General features: G+C 40.5%; 1 protein-coding gene across 2 annotated transcripts; it reads right to left on the bottom strand.

The window, feature by feature from the left end:
• Positions 1–232: 232 nt before the first annotated feature.
• On the bottom strand, positions 233–20,600 carry mst1rb (macrophage stimulating 1 receptor b). Of its 2 annotated transcripts, XM_087801007.1 has the most exons (21): positions 20,494–20,600; positions 17,226–18,500; positions 12,558–12,734; positions 12,386–12,505; positions 11,448–11,618; positions 11,210–11,370; positions 8,809–8,944; positions 8,620–8,756; positions 8,201–8,380; positions 6,420–6,519; positions 6,136–6,354; positions 5,929–6,075; positions 5,112–5,265; positions 4,927–5,016; positions 4,657–4,872; positions 4,521–4,601; positions 3,705–3,886; positions 3,540–3,649; positions 3,293–3,458; positions 3,105–3,241; positions 233–1,791 (listed from the first exon to the last, which is right to left on the bottom strand). In XM_087801007.1, the coding sequence occupies exons 1-21, from the start codon at positions 20,566–20,568 to the stop codon at positions 1,563–1,565; spliced, it is 4,263 nt and encodes a 1,420-aa protein (XP_087657133.1). In that variant the 5' UTR covers positions 20,569–20,600; the 3' UTR covers positions 233–1,562. The 2 variants fall into 2 exon arrangements, with proteins under 2 accessions (XP_087657133.1, XP_087657132.1); XM_087801006.1 differs by having other exon boundaries at positions 4,657–5,016.
• Positions 20,601–21,461: the final 861 nt, after the last annotated feature.

Raw genomic sequence — 21,461 nt, 5'->3', positions numbered from 1 at the left:
ATCATAAAATAATGACAAGTAAATTAAAACTATTTCTATTCTTATTTAGTGTATTGTGAAACTATAGTTTATATTAAGTAAATTCATGGAGACAGTTAACGAAAATATCATAGATTCGGTTAAAATAATTGGAAAGAGAAACGATTGATTTTAAAATGTTGTTAAATGAAACCAAAAAAATCTAGGATAAAAATAACATTCAAACACATCTGTAAACAAATAAATACTTTAATTTACGACACTTTGGTCCAGTTACGGTAACATGGTTTGACAACAGAGAGAATCGACGCACGAGCTTCACGTGTCTCTGTGTTTAGTTTGTGTTACTTTGTGTTTCTTTGTGTCTCCAGGAGTTTGTTTAACAATTACTTCATTGTTTTAAATCGGTATCATTCAGTCACTTTAAAATGGTTTAAAAATAACGATAAAGTGCAAAATGAAACAAAAACAGAAATAAAAAGTTGCACAAACTTAAATGTTACGATAAATATCAAGAAATTACATTAAATTATTCATATTTTGCTAAAGAAGAACATTTGACACAAATACACAAGTGACGCTCACACACACACATGCATGCACACATTCACAAAGACTCACACATGCATGCACACTAACACGCACATATATACATGCACACACATATGCACACATACATATGCATGCATGCACACACTCACACATACACACACATGCATGCACACATTCACAAAGACTCACACATGCATGCACACTAAGACGCACATATATACATGCACACACATATGCACACATACATATGCATGCATGCACACACACACACATACACACACATGCATGCACACATTCACAAAGACTCACACATGCATGCACACTAACACGCACATATATACATGCACACACACATGCACACATACAAATGCATGCATGCACACACATACACACACACATGCATGCACACATTCACAAAGACTCACACATGCATGCACACTAACACGCACATATATACATGCACACACAGATTCACATACACACACACAAATGCATGCACACACTCACACAGATACACATATACATATGCATTCAGACACATATGCATGCACACTAACATGCACACACACAGAGATACACACACTCACACATATATGCATGCACACACACACACAGATACACACACATATATATGCATGCACACACACACACAGATACACACACACATATATGCATGCACACACACACACAGATACACACACACATATATGCATGCACACACACACACAGATACACACACACATATATGCATGCACACACACACACAGATACACACACACATATATGCATGCACACACACACACAGATACACACACACATATATGCATGCACACACACACACACATTCACAAAGACACGTTAATGAATAAACGCTGACTCAGCTGAACGTAACTAAAGTAACTAAAGTAACTAAAGTAAATCGACTGTCAATCATTCTCTTTCGACGCCACAGTTTCAAACTGTCGATGATTGACTTCCATTTAAATCAAACTCCTGGAGAAGGAGTTTCTCTGAACGTGACTCGTGACTCATCAGGACGAGTCCGAGTCCGAGTCCGCGACCGAGGACTCGGACTCGTCGGCCGACTCGGTCAGCGCCGGGTACGGCCGCGGCTGGTCCAGGTTGACGTAGGTGACGTTGAGGCTGATGTAGTGTTCCCCTTCCAGAGTGGAGATGATGCCGGAGACGTCGGAGGCCAGCGTGGTGAAGGCGGGCCTGAGGTCCGGCTCGGGGTCCCAGCACTGCAGCATGATGTGGTACCTGCGCAGAGAAGACCCTCAGAACCGCCTGCTCCTGTCCGCCAGAGGGCGCCAGGCGCACCTGTGACCAGGTGACTTATGACTGACCTGGTGAATCATTTGTCAACTAATCCTCAAACAACAAAGTTAGTTCAAGCAAACATTCATTCTAGGAATTCTTCGTCTGTTTTATCAGCTCTTGTTAAAGTATCAGAGAGTTGTCGGTTCAAATATATCTTCAGTTTTAGCAAAAAAAAACGTCATTTTACTTTTGAAACGTCTTCATGAAAAATGTATTTTAGTTTTTAACAAAAATCAATAATCTCCTCTAAAAAATTAGCCGCTAAAGGGAGTATTTAATTCTGCTGCTGACTGAGGACGAGAGGATACAGTGAGTCCAGCAGTTTTTAAAGCTGAAGTTTGGACATATTTTGGTTTGAAAACAAATGAAAGTAGTTACGACTTCATCAAGAGTCATGTGGTCTGTAAATACTACAACACCAGAGTCAAGTACTGGACAATACTACATATACATACTTGTTACTACAGTATCACAACACCAGAGTCGAGTACTGGGCAATACTACACATATACACTTGTTACTACACTATCACAACACCAGAGTCGAGTACTGGACAATACTACACATATATACTTGTTACTACACTATCACAACACCAGAGTCGAGTACTGGACAATACTACACATATATACTTGTTACTACACTATCACAACACCAGAGTCAAGTACTGGACAATACTAAACATATATATTTGTTACTACACTATCACAACACCAGAGTCAAGTACTGGATAATACTACATATACATACTTGTTACTACACTATCACAACACCAGAGTCAAGTACTGGACAATACTACATATACATACTTGTTACTACAGTATCACAACACCAGAGTCGAGTACTGGACAATACTACACATATACACTTGTTACTACACTATCACAACACCAGAGTCGAGTACTGGACAATACTACCCATATATACTTGTTACTACACTATCACAACACCAGAGTCAAGTACTGGACAATACTACACATATATACTTAGAAGTAAGACAGATAGACTAGTTCCTCATGTTTGTTACGAGGTGACAAATAGTCTCTACAGGTCACATGACTTCATGAAGTTTGTTGGTTGATAAACGACTCATGTGTTCATAGTTGAGTCGAGAACAAGCGAGAATATTAACTTTGTTTGAGAACGACTGGAATGGTTGATGTATTGTGTTTACACTGACACACACATTAACTTAAACAACACACACCACTCAACACACACATTTACTTAAATAACACACTCTACACACTCACAGAGGGTCCGGGCAGAACTGGGGCTGAGGAAGTCTGCGTCCCTTCAGGAGGTAGTGGGTCACGTCGTAAGGATCCACCTCGGGGTAGGGACTGGCTCCTCTGGTCAGCATCTCCCACATCAACACACCGAAGGACCACTGCAAGAGCAGGGTTACGACCTTGACCCCGTCACGGACCCTGAAACTCACCACGTCGGACTTGGACGTGAACTTCTGCGTCTGCAGGCTCTCGATGGCCATCCACTTGACCGGCAGCTTGGCCTTGCGGTGGTCCTGGACGCTGTAGTACTCCTTGTCGAACACGTCCCGGGCCATGCCGAAGTCGGCCACCTTCACCGTGTACGACTCGTCCAGCCTGGGGAGACAGGAAGTGGACGCAGGAAGTGGACACCCGAGCGTGGCGCGGCGGCGGCGGCGGCGAGGTCACGTGACTCACATGCAGTTTCGAGCCGCCAGGTCTCTGTGGACGAACTTCTTCTGGGCCAGGTACTGCATGCCTCGCGCCACCTGCAGGCCGAAGCCGATCAGGTCCTTGACGGTGGGGTTCTGAGGGGGTCACAGGGGGTCAGAGCAGAACGAGGACGGGGTTCCGGGATCTCACCCTCTTCTCGCAGCGGATGAAGTGTCGAAGGTCACCGTGCTTCATGTACGGCAGCACCACCAGGGGGAGCCCTTCCTGCGGCAGGAGGATGCCGAGCAGCGACAGGACGTTGGTGTGATGGAACCCCTTCATGATGATGCCCTCCTTCAGGAACTGCTCCACCTCCTCCACGTCCGTGATCCCTGGAACCAGTAGAGCTGGATGTCATCAGCAAAAATGTGCAGCAAGTAAGTAAGCAAGCAAGTACAGCAAAAACAGTAAAGGACCCAGAACAGAACCTTGAGGGACTCCACACAACAGATCTGCCGATTCAGACCTCATTTGATTGACAGATACACTAAAACTGGATATTATTAAGAAGATGGTTTGTAAGAACATCGTTAGTTTATAAGACATTGCTTTTGTTGAGGCTCCTTTAACGAGCAAGATATATATATATATATATATTTATATGTTATTTTACTTTGTACGGCTTCACTTAACGTTCAAATATGAGAATAATTCATGTTTGTCATCAAAAATATGACAAATATTCAAATAAATACTATTTCTAGCTTTAATTGTTGCTTGTGACTCATGTCCATCAGTTCTTATCATAAACTGTGGCACAGATGTCCAGGGAACTGGACGAGCCTGCTGTACGAAGGTGTGAGAAGACAAGAGTTACAAGAAGCTTCTTTCATGTCAAGTCTTCTTCAACCTGGAGTTTGTGGAGCTTCATGATCGTGAACTTTCAGAGAACGTCGACGGATCAAACAAAAGTTTTCTCAACAAAAGTTCAGAAGTTCTTGTGAGAATCTTTTGAAACTGACTCACGGTTCAAGGACTTGACTGCGCAGTGGATCTCTCGCTGGTTCTGGTCCGTGAAGTATCCGTGGTAGACGGTTCCGAAGTGACCTGCAGGACACGCGTGTGGTCAGAGCCTTGGCAGGTTCTCGCCCGACAGACTCACCTTTTCCTATGATGCGATGGTGCTGCACCAGCAGCATCTCTGAGGGAATCAGGACGTCCTTCACTTCCTCCAGCAGTTCTGGTCTGAAACTGGAGATGGAGATCTTCTCCGTGGGCATGAGGGGGGTGAGGGTGGAGTCCCGACCGGCCGCGGAAAAGCCCCGCCCGGGGAACCCCACGGGTCCCACCATGGGAGTGGGAGGACTCAAGGACACGACTGGAGAGAGAGAGTCATGAGCGTCGCTGTCAGAGAAGATCCAGAAGGTCCAACCTCTCCTGTAGTCTCCCACCGGCGACATCTCCACGTGGTTGGTCCTGGAGCGGCTGACGCTGTGAGACAAGCGTGTCTCCACCATGGAGGCTGGAAACACAAGCTTTTCTAAATCGTCCTCAAAGATCTGACGAGAGAAGACGTTCTGCTGAGGGACTCTCTAGACTCCGCCCCCTCACAGGTACCTTTCTTCTTCTTCCTCAAGTGCTTCATGACCACGAAGGCCAGCACGGCTCCGGCCACCAGCGCCGCCAGGATGCCCAGGATGATGCCCACCATGTAGTGGTTGCTCACCCGCACCACCGTCCCCACGTGGTGGACCTGCCCGTTGATGGAGATCTGTGGACGTTTGAGTGACACATGGAGCCTGAATATGACTTTATTTGACTAAACATTTTTTTTTTTTTAAATTCACCCAAAAAAGTTAAAAAAAAAGTGTTGAATAAAAATTAAATCATTTAAAATATACATTACTTTGACCATCATGTATGTTGGTTTCATCAGAATATTGATTTAATGTCACTTTTTTTATTGAAGTGGATTTTTTAAATATTGAGTTATTTTTTTGGAAAGATTTAATTAAAACATTTGAAACTTTGACAAATAACTCAGCCACGGTTTTTATATTGAATTTAAAGGCCTTGCATGAAAATGTATATTTAAAATGTTAAATGTTTTATTATTATATTAAACTCTATGTATAAAAAAGATCAATTTTTTTAGAAGACAAAAATATAGAATTCATATATAATTATTAAATATGTTTATTAAATATATTAAATTCAACCTTTCAATATGTAAATTATTGAAATCAATTATTGAATAAAACAAATTAATTAAATTAATATATTAGATTATAGAAATGTTGAATAAAATTATTCAAAAATATAATGAAATGCTTAAAAACGACGTTTTGAAAAAGTTTCAACAATGAAAGAACTAAAATGATGTTGAAGACATTCAGAAAGATCTTCATCAGGATCAACGATCTGAGGAACCTACCTTCACTGGGAGCCCCTCGCTGGGGATGCTCATGTTCTTGGGGATCCTGCAGGTGATCTCGTTGTCCAGGACTTTGGCGTCACAGTCGACGGCCGCCACGGTCATGACGATGGTCATGCAGGAGCTGACCAGGTTGAGCTTCTGGTGCTGCGTTCAGGAGCACAGGTTACATCCCGGCAGGATGTGACTGGACTCGTCGTGACTCACGTGCAGCGAGACTTCGTCGAAGCCCGGGTACAGGCTCAACACCTGGCCGTCCGTCTCGAAGGGGATCGGCTCTCCGTAGGGATGGTAGGAAAACTCCTTGTTCCAGAGTCCTAGAGCTCCGTCCATGTCGAAGGACAGCTCTCCCTCCTCCGTCTCGTCTCTGCTGAACACCGGCGAGACGCACTCCAGCCTCGTGGACGAAGACCTGCCGACGCACTCCTGGAACCACGTTTTGTTATCTTGTGTGACGAGTCCTTCTCTGAAACTGTTCCTCCAATCTTTACCTTCGTCACGGCCTTCAAGTGGCTCTCGTTGGGTTTGAAGCGAACAACTGTGCGGTAGACAGAGTCCAGGTTCTCTCCTTCAATGAGGATCTTGGAGCCTCTGAAGACGAAAGAACAGGCGAAGAACCAGTGAAGAACCAGTGAAGAACAAGTGAAGAACCAGTGAAGAACAAGTGAAGAACCAGTGAATAACTAGTGAAGAACTAGTGAAGAATCAGTGAAGAACTAGTGGAGAACCAGTGAAGAACTAGTGAAGAACCAGTGAAGAACTAGTGAAAAAATAGTGAAGAACTAGTTAAAAAACATAGTGGAGAACTAGTGAAGAACCGGTAAAAAAAAAAACTAGTGAAGAACTAATGAAGAACCAGTGAAGAACTAGTGGAAACAATAGTGAAGAACTAGTGAGGAAACAATGAAGAACTAGTTTAAAAAAAATAGTGGATAACTAGTGAAGAACCAGTAAATAACTAGTAAAGAACCAGTGAAGAACTAATGAAGAACCAGTGAAGAACTAGTGGAAAAATAGTGAAGAACTAGTGAGGAAACAATGAAGAACTAGTTTAAAAAATAGTGGATAACTAGTGAAGAACCAGTAAAGAACTAGTAAAGAACCAGTGAAGAACTAATGAAGAACCAGTGAAGGACTAGTAAAGAACCAGTGAAGAACCAGTGAAGTACTAGTGAGGAAACAGTGAAGAACTAGTTTTAAAAAAAAATAGTGGAGAACTTGTGAAGAACCAGTGAATAACTAGTGAGAAAACAATGAAGAACTAGTTAAAAAATATAGTGGATAACTAGTAAAGAACCAGTAAAGAACCAGTGAAGAACTAGTGAAGAACCAGTGAAGAACCATTGAAGAACTAGTGAGGAAACAGTGAAGAACTAGTGAATAACCAGTGTAGAACTAGTGAGGAACTAATGAAGAACCAGTGGAGAACTAGTAAAGAAGCCGTGAAGAACTAGGGAAGAACCAGAGAAGAACTAGTGAAGAACTAGTGAAAAAATAGTGAAGAACTAGTTAAAAAACATAGTGGAGCACTATTGAAGAACCGGTAAAAAAAAACTAGTGAAGAACTAATGAAGAACTAGTGGAAAAAATAGTGAAGAACTAGTGAGGAAACAAAGAAGAACTAGTTTGAAAAAATAGTGGATAACTAGTGAAGAACCAGTAAAGAACTAGTAAAGAACCAGTGAAGAACTAATGAAGAACCAGTGAAGGACTAGTAAAGAACCAGTGAAGAACCAGTGAAGTACTAGTAAGGAAACAGTGAAGAACTAGTTTTTTAAAAATAGTGGAGAACTAGTGAAGAACCAGTGAAGAACCAGTGAAGAACTAGTGAGGAAACAATGAAGAACTAGTTTAAAAATATAGTGGATAAGTAGTAAAGAACCAGTAAGAACTAGTAAAGAACCAGTGAAGAACCAGTGAAGAACTAGTGAAGAACCAGTGAAGAACCAGTGAAGAACCATTGAAGAACTAGTGAGGAAACAGTGAAGAACTAGTGAAGAACCAGTGTAGAACTGGTGAAGAACTAATGAAGAACCAGTGAAGAACTAGTAAAGAACCAGTGAAGAACTAGTTAAAAAAAATAATGAAGAACTAGTGAAGAACCAGTGGAGAACTAGTAAAGAAGCCGTGAAGAACTAGGGAAGAACCAGAGAAGAACTAGTGAAGAACTAGTGAAGAACTAGTGAAGAACTAGTGAAGAACTAGTGAAGAACTAGTGAAGAACTAGTGAAGAACCAGAGAAGAACTAGTGAAGAACTAGTGAAAGACTCACCTGTCGAAGCTGCAGTCTGGACGCACCGCTGTTATTCTTGGGTTCTCTTTGTAGTAAAAGACTTTGGTGTTGAGGACCGAAGACTTGTCGATGTAGACGCTGAGGGGGACGTCCCTGACCTCGGAGATGGGCTGAGACAGACAGATGATGGACGACACGTTGGCTCTCGGCTTCGTGACTCTGAAGAAGAGAATCGTTTCCATCATATGTTCTAGTTGTTCAGTCCATGTCAGCTCCGTAGTTAATAAACTATAGTGTTTGTTGACACTTCAGGTCTTCTTCAGAAGTCAGGCGTGACGTCTCCAACAATCTCTTCCATCTCTTCAAACATCTCGACGCAGCATCAAGTCAGAGCGTGTCGCTCGTAAAAGTGAAATGTTTCTCGTCCACGACGCTCCGAGGCTCCGAGGGTTCCTCACCTCTTGATGGGACACGGAACATCGTTGAGCGTCACGCGTCGTGTCCGGCCCGCGTCCAGATGGCGTCCGGTCACCGTGATGAGAGTTCCTCCCACGCGAGGCCCGTAGTTGGGCTGGACCTCCGTGATGTAGGGGATCTGAGGAAACCAACGTCAGCAAACTATCTGGAGAACCAGAGACGAGTCGCACCAGGAACGTGAAGCCTGGAATCTCTGCCTTCCCGTCGATGGAGTATCGTCCGTCCACCTTCCCCTCGTGCACGTCCACCGTGATGTTGAGCGGCTTCAGCAGGTCCGTCTCCCCGGAGCGGATCTTACACACCAGGCTGGAACCAAGAAGATCAGACCTGAGGCTCGTGGTTGAATTTAAAGTTTATCATTGATCACTTTCAAGGTTATGTTGATATTCTAGATCTAGATCTCTGTTCTTCACTAGTTATTCTCTGGTTCTTCACTGGTTATTCTCTGGTTCTTCACTGGTTCGTCACTAGTTATTCTCTGGTTCTTCACTGGTTCTTCACTGGTTCGTCACTGGTTCTTCACTGGTTATTCTCTGGTTCTTCACTAGTTCTTCACTAGTTCTTCACTAGTTATTCTCTGGTTCTTCACTAGTTATTCTCTGGTTATCCACTAGTTCTTCACTGGTTCTTCACTAGTTATTCTCTGGTTCTTCACTAGTTATTCTCTGGTTCTTCAATAGTTATTCTCTGGTTCATCACACGTTCTTCACTAGTTATTCTCTGGTTCTTCACTAGTTCTTCACTAGTTATTCTCTGGTTCTTCACTAGTTATTCTCTGGTTATCCACTAGTTCTTCACTGGTTCTTCACTAGTTATTCTATGGTTCTTCACTAGTTATTCTCTGGTTCTTCAATAGTTATTCTCTGGTTCATCACACGTTCTTCACTAGTTATTCTCTGGTTCTTCACTAGTTCTTCACTAGTTATTCTCTGTTTCTTCACTAGTTCTTCACTAGTTATTCACTGGTTCTTCACTAGTTATTCTCTGGTTATCCACTAGTACTTCACTAGTTCTTCACTAGTTATTCTCTGGTTCTTCACTAGTTATTCTCTGGTTCTTCACTAGTTATTCTCTGGTTATCCACTAGTACTTCACTAGTTCTTCACTAGTTATTCTCTGGTTCTTCACTAGTTCTTCACTAGTTATTCTCTGGTTATCCACTAGTACTTCACTAGTTCTTCACTAGTTATTCTCTGGTTCTTCACTAGTTCTTCTCTGGTTCTTCACTACTTCTTCATTAGTAATCCTGTGGTTCTTCACTGGTTCTTTACTAGTTCTTCACTAGTTCTTCTCTGGTTCTTCACTAGTTCTTCACTGGTTCTTCACTAGTTATTCTCTGGTTCTTCACTAGTTCTTCACTAGTTATTCTCTGGTTCTTCACTAGTTATTCTCTGGTTCTTCACTAGTTCTTCATTAGTTATTCTCTGGTTCGTCACTAGTTCTTAATTAGTTATTCTCTGGTTATTCACTAGTTCTTCACTAGTTATTCTCTGTTTATCCACTAGTACTTCACTAGTTCTTAATTAGTTATTCTCTGGTTCTTCACTAGTTCTTTATTAGTAATTATCTGGTTCTTCACCGGTTCTTTACTAGTTCTTCACTAGTTATTCTCTGGTTATCCACTAGTACTTCACTAGTTCTTCACTAGTTATTCTCTGGTTCTTCACTAGTTCTTCTCTGGTTCTTCACTACTTCTTCATTAGTAATCCTGTGGTTCTTCACTGGTTCTTTACTAGTTCTTCACTAGTTCTTCTCTGGTTCTTCACTAGTTCTTCACTGGTTCTTCACTAGTTATTCTCTGGTTCTTCACTAGTTCTTCACTAGTTATTCTCTGGTTCTTCACTAGTTATTCTCTGGTTCTTCACTAGTTCTTCATTAGTTATTCTCTGGTTCGTCACTAGTTCTTAATTAGTTATTCTCTGGTTATTCACTAGTTCTTCACTAGTTATTCTCTGTTTATCCACTAGTACTTCACTAGTTCTTAATTAGTTATTCTCTGGTTCTTCACTAGTTCTTTATTAGTAATTATCTGGTTCTTCACCGGTTCTTTACTAGTTCTTCACTAGTTATTCTCTGGTTCTTCACTAGTTCTTAATTAGTTATTCTCTGGTTTTCACTAGTTCTTCACCAGTTTTTCACTAGTACTTCACTAGTTATTCTCTGGTTCTTCACTAGTTCCTCACTAGTTTTTCAAAATTTCTTCTCTTGTCTTCACTAGTTCTTCATTGGTACTTCCCCAGTTCTTCCCTGGTTCTTTACGTTTCTGCACAGATTCTCCACTGGTTCCTCACTAGTTCTCCTATGGTTCTACTACGGTTCTTCTCTGGTTCTTTCCTGGCTGATCACTGGTTCTTTCATCTTCAGAGGTTCCAAGATCCTCATGGAAGGAGAGAACCTGGTCTACCGCACAGTCGTCAAACCCAACGAGAGCCACTTGAAGGCCGTGACGAAGATAATGATTTGAGGAACAGTTTCAGAGAAGGACTCGTCTTCAGATAAACATTTGAGTAAAATAACAAAAGTCATCTGAGAGTGTTGAGCAGGAAGTGTTACCATGGCAACACGACTCACTGGGTGCTGTTGCTCTTGGCTTGGATGACGGTGCAGGCCGTGGAGCCGATGCGGACCTGGTGGGTTCTGGAGGTGATGGCGGGTCTGACGGGCGACTGGAACTCCCAGCCACACACGGTCAGCTCTGTTTGACCATCGGGGGGGGCAGTCCGGGGAAAAAACTGCGTCAATAGAGCAGAGTTTGTCGCTCGCGCTTCCACTGACACGAGTGTTTGACGCGACACTGAACAAACCTCACCCCAGAGATTCCCGGCGGACACGACTCGTTCTTCCACGGACGCTCGCACTCGCTCTCCCAGGAACACACGCCCGAGCACCAGCCGCAGCCCACGAACTTGGGCGCCGTCAGGCACGCGGCGCAGGTCATGAAGTGTTGGCAGCCTGGACCTCTCTGAGGGACCTGGATCATCTGGACCACATCACAACACCGTGAGGATCTGAGAGCTCATGTCTGTGATCCACTAGATCCATTAAATCTGTTTTAGATCTTATATTATGTTGGTGTAATCACATCAAGAAGGTTTGTTTACATTTGGATCTACTTTTCAAGATCAAAAGAATAATAATATAATAATAATTGTTTTTATTATGAAACAAGAAACACATTTAACATTTGATTAATAACTTTTTTAAAGATGAATGTGTGTGTTGTGCAAGCGAGTCGAGTAAAAACACCTGATTAGACTTCAAATGCTAAAATAGTGTCTAATTATTAAAAACATAAAATGAGGTCAGAAATGTAATTATGTGTGAAGATGTTAAATGATTTATTCTCAGTTCAAACTGCTTCATAACGTATCGTTATTATTATTATTATTATTCTATTATCAATGTATTCATCATAGTTTCCATAGTAATAACGAGCTTATAGAAGTTACTTTAATATGTGTTTAGGTAACGTCCACTAAGTTCATTCAATCCATCGCTTCAGGTTGAGATTCGAGCGACAAAGTAACAAATAAATCAACTGTAATGAAGACGATGTTAAATAAAGTTTCAGAGTGAAAGTCATATTAATTATAATTATAATATTTTATATTCAACAATAAATCTGTAGATTTGTTGGTTGAATTATAACTTTCAGCTTCTCATTAAAAGTATTGATTCTATTGACCTTCAGGGTCAGGAGGTCATTGAGCTTCAGGCAGAAGAGAAGGTTCAAGAAACCGGTCGAACCTTGTCTCCGATCACGAAGAGAAGGTGCTCGGAGTGGACGGCGGCGATGGCCGACACCCTCTGGTCCTCGGCCAGGGAGTAGTTGGCGAAGATAACGGGGCTGGATCTGGTCAGCACCAGCTGCAACAGACGGCGTCAGAGGCAGGATCCCAGAGGAGTGGGCGTGGCCTACCTGCAGCAGACGCCCGGTGGACGTGCCGATGTGAGCCACCGTCTTGTTCTCGATGGTGGTGACCAGCAGGGAGGTCAGCAGCACGTCCGTCATCTGCCGGTTGAACAGGTCCACCCTATAGTAGGGCTTGGACACCATGGTGGGATGGTCTCGGCAGGTGGCGTTGTTCTCCATGCTCTGGACACCAGGAGACACCAGAACATGTTCATCTGGAGTCGACGACACTCGTCACATTATGTGTTTATCTATGATTATAGTTACTGTTTTCTTTTAATTCACCCTCCATTTAATGCTCATTTAATGTCAAAGGTCAACAACCTTCACCACTGCATATGTATTTATGGAAGCCAGGCAGGTCATTGACCTTTGACCCTAAGAAATTTTAATGTCTATATCTATTTAATAACTAAGACTAAATTGATCTTTTTTATTTTCCTTGTTGTTTGTTATTTGTTTATCTGAGTTTATTTATTATACATTTATTTTTTAAATAGTTATTACAATTTTTCCAAAATTGATGATTTTATTTCTTCTTCCTCATTATTTAAAAAATCATGTTTATTTATTTACTACTTTTAGCTCATGATTGTGAATAATTCATATTCTTTAAAAAAAATGTAATGTCTTCATTTCCATTTATATTAATTCTCTCATATATCGATTGATTTATATCGACAGTCAATCAATTGTTCATAGAATATTGTACGTTATAATTAACCTTATGTAACTAATGAGTTATTAAATAATAAGAATATGAAATAACTGTGTACAAATGTGACCCAATCATTCTGAGGATCCTCACAACATCGTTAATGTTATAACAAATCAATAATAAAGTATATAAAGTCAATATTTCTCACGTCATCATATTTGTCGTCAGTTCCTTATTAGTCGATTTAGAGACGTTTTAAAAGACACGATATAGTTTGTCATCACGGTTGTGTCGTGAAAACAAACCTGGAACTAGTCGCTGTGAACACGAACACATCATCGACACAACATTACATTTATGATCGTGTAATAACAAGCGCAGGGTCTTTAAACACACACTTGATAACGTTTGTTGAACGTCGTAAACGTTGTTCCGCATTTGTAAACTACACAATGAAGAAGTTGACACCGAGTTAAAGACGTTCACACATAAATGAAGAATATAAAGATTTAAATTTACTTTCTGCAGATGAAGGTTTCATTCAAATGTGTTTGAATCTCTATTGAAAAAACACACATTACTTCATAAATATAGAATATTATTGACTTTCTTGGAATTCCTGACGTTAGTTTTAGTCAAACTTTAATTTGCTTTTGATTAAAAGAAAATGGCGTTTGTTTGTTTGTCAAACAATTCAATCAATAAAGTTCTATCTATCTATAAAATAGAAAATAAAAACACAGATGTTTGTCACAAACAAAAACAAATAAACAAATCAAAGTCTCCATGTTAGGGCTGAACAGAAAACATCCTTATAAACACATGAGATTTCTATCAGAAGCAAACGCACAAACTTCCCACTGATTTATGGCGACAAACCACTTGTCTGTCACTGGAGCTTTAGTTTCCTTATAAGGCAACGAGATCAGATCAGATATTCAGGGTCAGAACATGTTCGACTTCATCACGACACAAAGAATGACTTCCATCTTCACTGTAACACAACATTTGACAAACATGCAAGTCACTAAGTCACTGTATTTACTTATTATATTATATATTATTTTAATATTTACACACAAGGAGGTTGTAAAAGTAAAGTTTCATCAAAGTTTTATAGAGTTTTCTCATTAAAAACACAATTTTGGTTCCAGAACCTTCAGACTGTCCTTCAGCTCATGAATGAATATAGTTAGTAACCTTTAGTCCAGTATCTTGTCGTGTCTTCACAGGTCGTTCTCAGCTGTGAGTAAATGATAAATGATCTTATTTATTCAGAGCTTTTCTGTGATTTCCAGCTTCCAAAGTTCTTCACACACTTAGTCATCCATTCACACACACAATCACACACTGATGGCAGTAGGCCGCGACGCAGCTCCAGCTCAACCCCGGGGAGGGTTAAGTGTCTTAACACTAACCAGCAACCTTCAGTCAACAAGAAAACCAACAAGAAAACCGAAAACATTTTTCATTTCTTCCTTTTACCACCTGATGTTAAATTGTCTCCTGGATTAATAATAATAATAATAACTATTATAATAATAATAATAATAATAATAATAATAATAATAAAATGATAATATTAATAATAATACCGATCATAATAATAATGATAATAAAATGATAATAATAATAATAGCAATAATAAAATGATAATAATATTAATAAAAATAATAATATTAATAATAATAGCAATAATAAAATGATAATAATAATAATAATAATAATAATAATAATACTGATAATAATAATAATGATAATAAAATGGTAATAATAATAGTAACAATAACAATAATAACAACAACAACAATGATAATAATAAAAATAATAATATTAATAATAATAGCAATAATAAAATGATAATAATAATAATAATACTGATAATAATAATAATAATAATAATAGAAATAAATACATACATAATTAATACGATTTAAAAGTGTGACACTAAACTTCTGAACCTTCTAAAATAAGGAATATCGATTATAAAAACAAATGTTTTCTTTGATAGACATTGCATTGATGTATTAAAGTTCATCTCCAGAAATACTCTGATCTACTTCCTGTGAGCTTCAGGGACCTCCTCGCGTCAGATAAATATAAAACTGACACAGGAAACAACAAGATGTTGTCAATCATTGATGGATGTGTTTCGGGAGAAGAAGAGAAAACACAGGAGTCACAGCTGAGGTTTCACTTTCATGATCAGACGTCAGGTTGTTCTCGCTGCTGCTCCACGGAGAGTAACGTGTTGTTGCAGTCGGTGAAATACAAATTCATCTCAGGTCTGTTCGTGTTCAGACATGATTCAATGAAACATGTCATTGGCTTGTTTCATGGATCAGACTCAAGTTCGTCAAACTCTGAACTCAAATCTTATTTTAGTTTCAATTCTCGCTTCTTTAGTTCCAATTTCTCGTTTGCGATAATGAAACAAAAAACACTGATTTTCACTTCATTTCTATTCCTTTTGAAACATGTTCACCCTTTTATAACCATTTTTACCAACTCTCCTTAGTCCTTACTCTACTCTTCTCTACTCTATTCTATTCTACTGTATTCTATTCTACTATGCTCTATTGTGTTCTACTCTACTGCATTCTACTATACTCTACTTCCCTTTATTATATTCTACTCTATTCTACTATGCTCTACTCTGCTGCTTTCTACTCTACTTTACTGTATTATATTCTACTCTACTCAGCTCTACTCTAGTCTACTCTACTGTATTCTACTCTACCCTACTCTACTAAATTCTACTCTACTCTACTTTTGTGTATTCTACTCTACCCTGCACTACTGTAATCTACTCTATTGTACTCTACTCTGCTCTACTGTATTCTACTCTACTTTACTTTTCTGTATTCTATTCTACTCTACTCTACCCTGCTATACCCTGCTCTACTATACTCGACTCGACTCTTCTCTACTGTACTCTATTCGACTATACTCCATTTTACTGGGCTGTACTCTAGTTTATTCTACTCTAAAGTACTCTGCGATGTTATACTATACTAAACTATTCTATACTCGACCAAATTTTTGTTTTTCCAGCAGCACAGTATGAAAAAGCAGATACTAGTACCTGCTCCGCTCTGGTTCCAAGCGAGCCGAGCCGGTACTTAGTAAGTAAGTAAGTAAGTCATTTTTATTTGTATAGCGCTTTTCCAGACCAGGGTCACAAAGCGCTTAAACAATCAAAACAATATTCAATAAAGTATATACTTTAAAGATCAAGATAAAACTGATAACACAACAGGAGTTCCAGAAAATCAAGAAAAGCCTGAACAAATAAAAATGTCTTAAGATGTTTCTTAAAGGAGTCAGTAGATCATCAAGCTGTCACAACATGATCTGGAGCTTGTAATCCATGCGTTTGTGTCTTCACGCCTGGACTATTGCAACAGTTTATTTTCATGTCTAAACCAGAAGGATGTGTCTCGTCTGCAGTTCATACTAAACTCTGCAGCCAGAATTCTGAGCCGCTCTAGTAGAAGAACTCACATTTCTCCTTCAAACTCTTCACTGGCTGCCAGTTTCTTTCAGGATCATTTTAAAAATTCTGGTTCTTACTTTCAGATCTATTCATGATCAGACCTTCCATCAGTGATCTGATCCAGACTTACACCCCAGCTCGGGCTCTGAGGTCTGTGGATCAGAATCTACTGAAATCCTTCCAGACTGTTGCTCCTAAGCTTTGGAACCATCTTCCTCTACTTAGAAGGTGACGTCGACTGTCGGCTACAGATCGGTCAGACAGCGGCGTCACTGAAGACTCAGCAGCTCCCGACACATGAAACAACTACACCAAGTTTTAGCCTGGAAGTGTGTGTTGAATCTCTCACTAACTAATCTCACCTGGTTAAGAAAATAATGAACATTTGTATCTCCAGCCAAACACACATATTTTAATATCAGGGCCAGAAAACAATCACCTGTGATGCCAGCTTTGACCCTCAAGCCATAGATCTGCTGGACGCAGATGTTCCAGCAACAGACCTGTGGGTCGGACTCACCTCGTGTGGACAGCTCTCGCAGGACTGGAAGTGGCAGAGTCCTCTGGACAGCTGTTCAGGTCCAGACTCGCAGCAGTCGTCGACGCCGTCACTGATGGCCTTGTTCACGTTGTCCATGGGGAAGGCGCACATCGCCGAGTCATGCTCCGTCACGCCGTCGTCGCCCGTCACGGCGAACACGCCGTAGAGAATGTCGTCCTCCTCCTCGGCCCCCAGCTCTTCGGCCAGCTCCCGGCCCGCCTTGCCAAAATGTGCCGCCTGGACCACGTTATACACGACGTCCTTGTACGGTTCGCTGGCGACGTTCCTCTTCCTGCGCTTGGGTTCGAAGCGACACTCCAGGATCACCTCCCGGTACCGCTTCATCTCCCACTCGTTGCGTGGAAGGCGACCCAGACGGGTTTGAAACGGGGACAGGTCCAGATCAGGACTTTCTCGTTGAACGGAGAGGAAGTAGACGAACTCCTGAGTGAAGAAGCTGTAGACGTACTCGATGTTGTAGCTTCTCCTCAGGCCCGGCAGGACGGTCAGGCCGCGCACGTCGCTGTAGAACCCGTCCTCCGTCGCCAGGGGGCGCCGGACGGAGATGGACTTCCTACCGTAGCGTTGAGTCACACTGTCGTTCACCGTGGCGGCGACGAAGAAGTAGACCGTCTGACCCTCCTCCACCATGGTGACCTTGGTCCCGAGACCACTGGCCACGCAGTCGGGACAGTAGGCGGCGGAGTTGGAGTCCTTCCTGAACAGACACTTGGAGAGAGAAGGTGGATCTCCGTCGGGCTTGAGTTGGTGGAAGTAGCACACGCCGTACTGAGAACTTCCACACGAATACAAGTACATGAAGAGGTTGTCCAGCAGCAGGACCTGGTTGTTGGTGTCCTCGGGGAAGTTGGGATCCTTGTCGATGTGACACAAGTCGCACACCTCGCACTCTGGACTTCCCACCGGCCCGGTTCTGAGCTCCCAGACCTTCTCCAGGCTCCTGTTGACGGCCTCGATGACGTTCTGCGAGGCGACGTAGACCTCCTGAAACAAGGTGTTGTTGACTATGTTCTGGATGGGCCCGCGGGCCTGGAAGACGGGCATGGTGTAAACCACAGAGTAGTTGACCGGGCTCGGGGTGTGCGAGGGACAGTTGGCTGAGGCGAAGACCAGCAGAGTCTGGAGCCAGACACATGTCCCGACCTGCCAGGTCCAGTGGACCATCTCAGCTGGTGACGTCTGGTTACCTGAAGGTCCGACGTGGAGGCAGAAGCATCCTTGGATCGGAAGATCCTGGAGACACAAAGAATAGTTTCAAGACAAGCAAGAAGAAAGTTAACGTTGTGTGTTTGTAGGAGCCATGAACGCATCACAACTCTGATCATCTACTACACAATAACAAATACTCTTAACCCCTATTGTTCAAGTTTTATTTATTTGAATGTTTTATAATGTTATTTAGATATAACTCTAACTCTTTTTACATTGAAATACTTCTTATTCATTATTTTTCTTAATATTTTTTTCATTTTATTTTCATCGTTCATTTGATTATCTTTTCATTTATTGCTAATAAAAAAAATATATATATATTTTTTCATTCGCTTTTTTCCTCGTCTTCTCTGTGACGACAATAATAATTTTTCAACTTACTTTTTAATGAGTTATTAACTGATCAATAAAAATGATGACATTCATACGTTGAGTAATTCTAGTTGATTTTGTGTCATTTATTCAACCTTTTTTGAAATTCAATAGATTTATTTTGTCGATAAAAGCTCTAAAAAGTGTTTTCTCTCTCATCCTGACTGATCTCGTGGAGGACGACAGAAGATGCTCCTGGACCAGGCGAGGCAGCCGGGAATCGTACCGTTCAGAGACAACCTTCCCCGTGAAGCCTGGACCTCTCGGTGAGTCACAGCAAACAGGAAGTGTCATTAAACAGGAAGTGTCATTAAGGCTCAGGATATTTGAGATGCGTGGCTGCAGGTCAGTCATGTTGATTCTGTTAAACGTTTCTTCAGCCGCACATGCGTCACACCTGAGGGACGACGACAGAGACGCCATCTTGTCTCTGCATTGAGATGAGTTTGAAAAGGTTTGTGGATCATTAACGTGGCCGTCGTTGTCACGACCTCTGCTGCCTCTACTTGACATTCATGTCACAGAGGAACGTGCCCAGCGGCCGGAAAGACGTCCACGGACGGATGGTCGGCGTGTCCCCGAGGATCAATATCACCTGATCGTCTTCTTATTGTCTCCCTGGCTTCATGTCTCTGGAACCACGAGTCGTCAATAATTCATGGAACGATGTGTAACAATGTAACAGTTGCAGTGAAACAGTCTGGACGTGTGTGAACATAGAAACGCTCCATTAGCTCTTCATGGTTAATAAAACAAATGTGTTTCCGTGATGCTCGGAGCCGACGCCGCTTACAAACACCTTCATTTCCAAACTCTTGGCCTGTGACGACACTTTCTGTCGTTTATCATCTGAAGCCTCTTTGTTTTGCTGCAACACCAGTCAATACTTTTATTCCCGCGGGGAAGTCGAGGAGTCAGAAGGTGAAACATCCCATAATATCCCAGCGTGATTGTTCCCAGAGGACCTGATAGTGATTTAAAGAATATGACTGTGGAACCGTTCAGTCGTTTCTTTGGTCGCTCAACCTTTATAACGACAAAATATTCACTTTATCATCGTCAACTTTCCTTTTTGACGGAATGAAAACAAACATTTGATTTGAAATGTTGGTCATTAATATAAAGGTAAATAACTTTATATAGTAAGTAAGTAAGTAAGTCATTTTTATTTATATAGCGCTTTTCCAGACCAGGGTCACAAAGCGCTTAAACAATCAAAACAATATTCAATAAAGTATATACTTTAAAGATCAAGATAAAACTGATAACACAACAGGAGTTCCAGAAAATCAAGGAAAAGCCTGGACAAATAAAAACGTCTTAAGACTATATAGATCACACCTTAAGTAAATTAGAGCTATTTTTAAAAGAACATTTAAAACAACATAAAATGTGTTTTTATAAACTGTAATCTTTATTTAATGATTTTGATTCCAGTAATGTGACGTCATAATAAATCATCTGGAAATAATCGTGATTCAACAAACAAGGATCTGAAAAACATTTTAAAAGCCATTAAAGGTTACATTGACTCGTTCTTTCGTTACTTAAATAAAATAAAAATAAAAACATTTTCATGAATCTGACTTGAATAAAAACAGTAAAGACTTTTGTAATTTGTTATTTGTTGAAGTCAACGTACCTGCGCAGGTGAGTCGAGCACGAGTCTCTGTACTTTTAAACGTGGTTCAGATGAAGTCTTGAGGCTCTGGAGCATCAGCGGGTCGCGTCTCTCTCGCTCCCCGGACAACGAGTGTTTTCTTGGGCTCGAAGTTGTCGAGTGAAGCCGCCGGTGTGATGCGTTAGCCACGCCCCCTCGACCATTGACGTCACAAGAGTTATGACAATAAACTACAGTTTTTCTGTCTCGCTGTGTTTTTAATGAATCTTTCGTGTATTTTCAAGCAAGTGCTGATTCTCGCGGGTGTTGACTGTAAACACTCTTGTCATGCTGGTCAAATATAAACGTGTTCACTCACAACAGAGAAAATATTGATATATTTAAACTTTAATCAATTGAATATTTATTATTATTCAAATTACTTTGCAAAATTTTTATTTTTTGTTTTTTATTTATGTTATATTAATCAATCTATTTCAAATTATATTTTATCTTTCAAACTAAACCAAACCCCTTCATTTGTTTTCATTTCAATATTTTTTTTAACTTTCCTCAAATATATTTGATTTTAACGATTAAAACCCAACACTTAACCCTCAACTAAAGTTTGTCAATTCATTTTTTTATTTTATTTTGCAAATCTCTTTTGAGTATTTTCTAACTGTTCCTAATAATAATACTTTTAATATTCATGAGCCTTCAGTTTTGAAGTATTGAGTGATGAATAAAAAATAAAATAAATACTTTGATCTTATATGAAGTAATTTGTCTGAACACTTGTCTGTAAAACAATTACAATAAGAGAAAGAAAATGATTTGGATTTTGTCGTGTAGAGCAAGTCATTGTTTCATAAACAAATGATACACTCGGTCAAATATATTTTAGTATAGTATAGTATTTAAAGTATATATGTATAAGTTTATAATAAGTATATAGAAGTTCAAAAGTTTTTTTCCTTATCTTGCATCAGAAAAGCAATAGAACATGC

Source organism: Callionymus lyra, chromosome 10, assembly GCF_982586985.1.
Source record: "Callionymus lyra chromosome 10, fCalLyr1.hap1.1, whole genome shotgun sequence".
Classification (NCBI taxonomy): Eukaryota; Metazoa; Chordata; class Actinopteri; order Syngnathiformes; family Callionymidae; genus Callionymus; species Callionymus lyra.
The sequence above is the reverse complement of the archived record's forward strand: the minus strand, read 5'-3'. Positions and strand labels throughout refer to the sequence as shown.

Coding starts and splice junctions, on each gene's coding strand:
- mst1rb (XM_087801006.1), bottom strand. CDS start 20,568: ATGCTCCAGAGCCTCAAGACTTCATCTGAACCACGTTTAAAAGTACAG. Junction 8,381..8,619: donor GTTCCGTGTCCCATCAAGAG/GTGAGGAACCCT, acceptor TCTCTTCTTCAG/AGTCACGAAGCCGAGAGCCA. Junction 6,076..6,135: donor TCGACGAAGTCTCGCTGCAC/GTGAGTCACGAC, acceptor TCCTGAACGCAG/CACCAGAAGCTCAACCTGGT.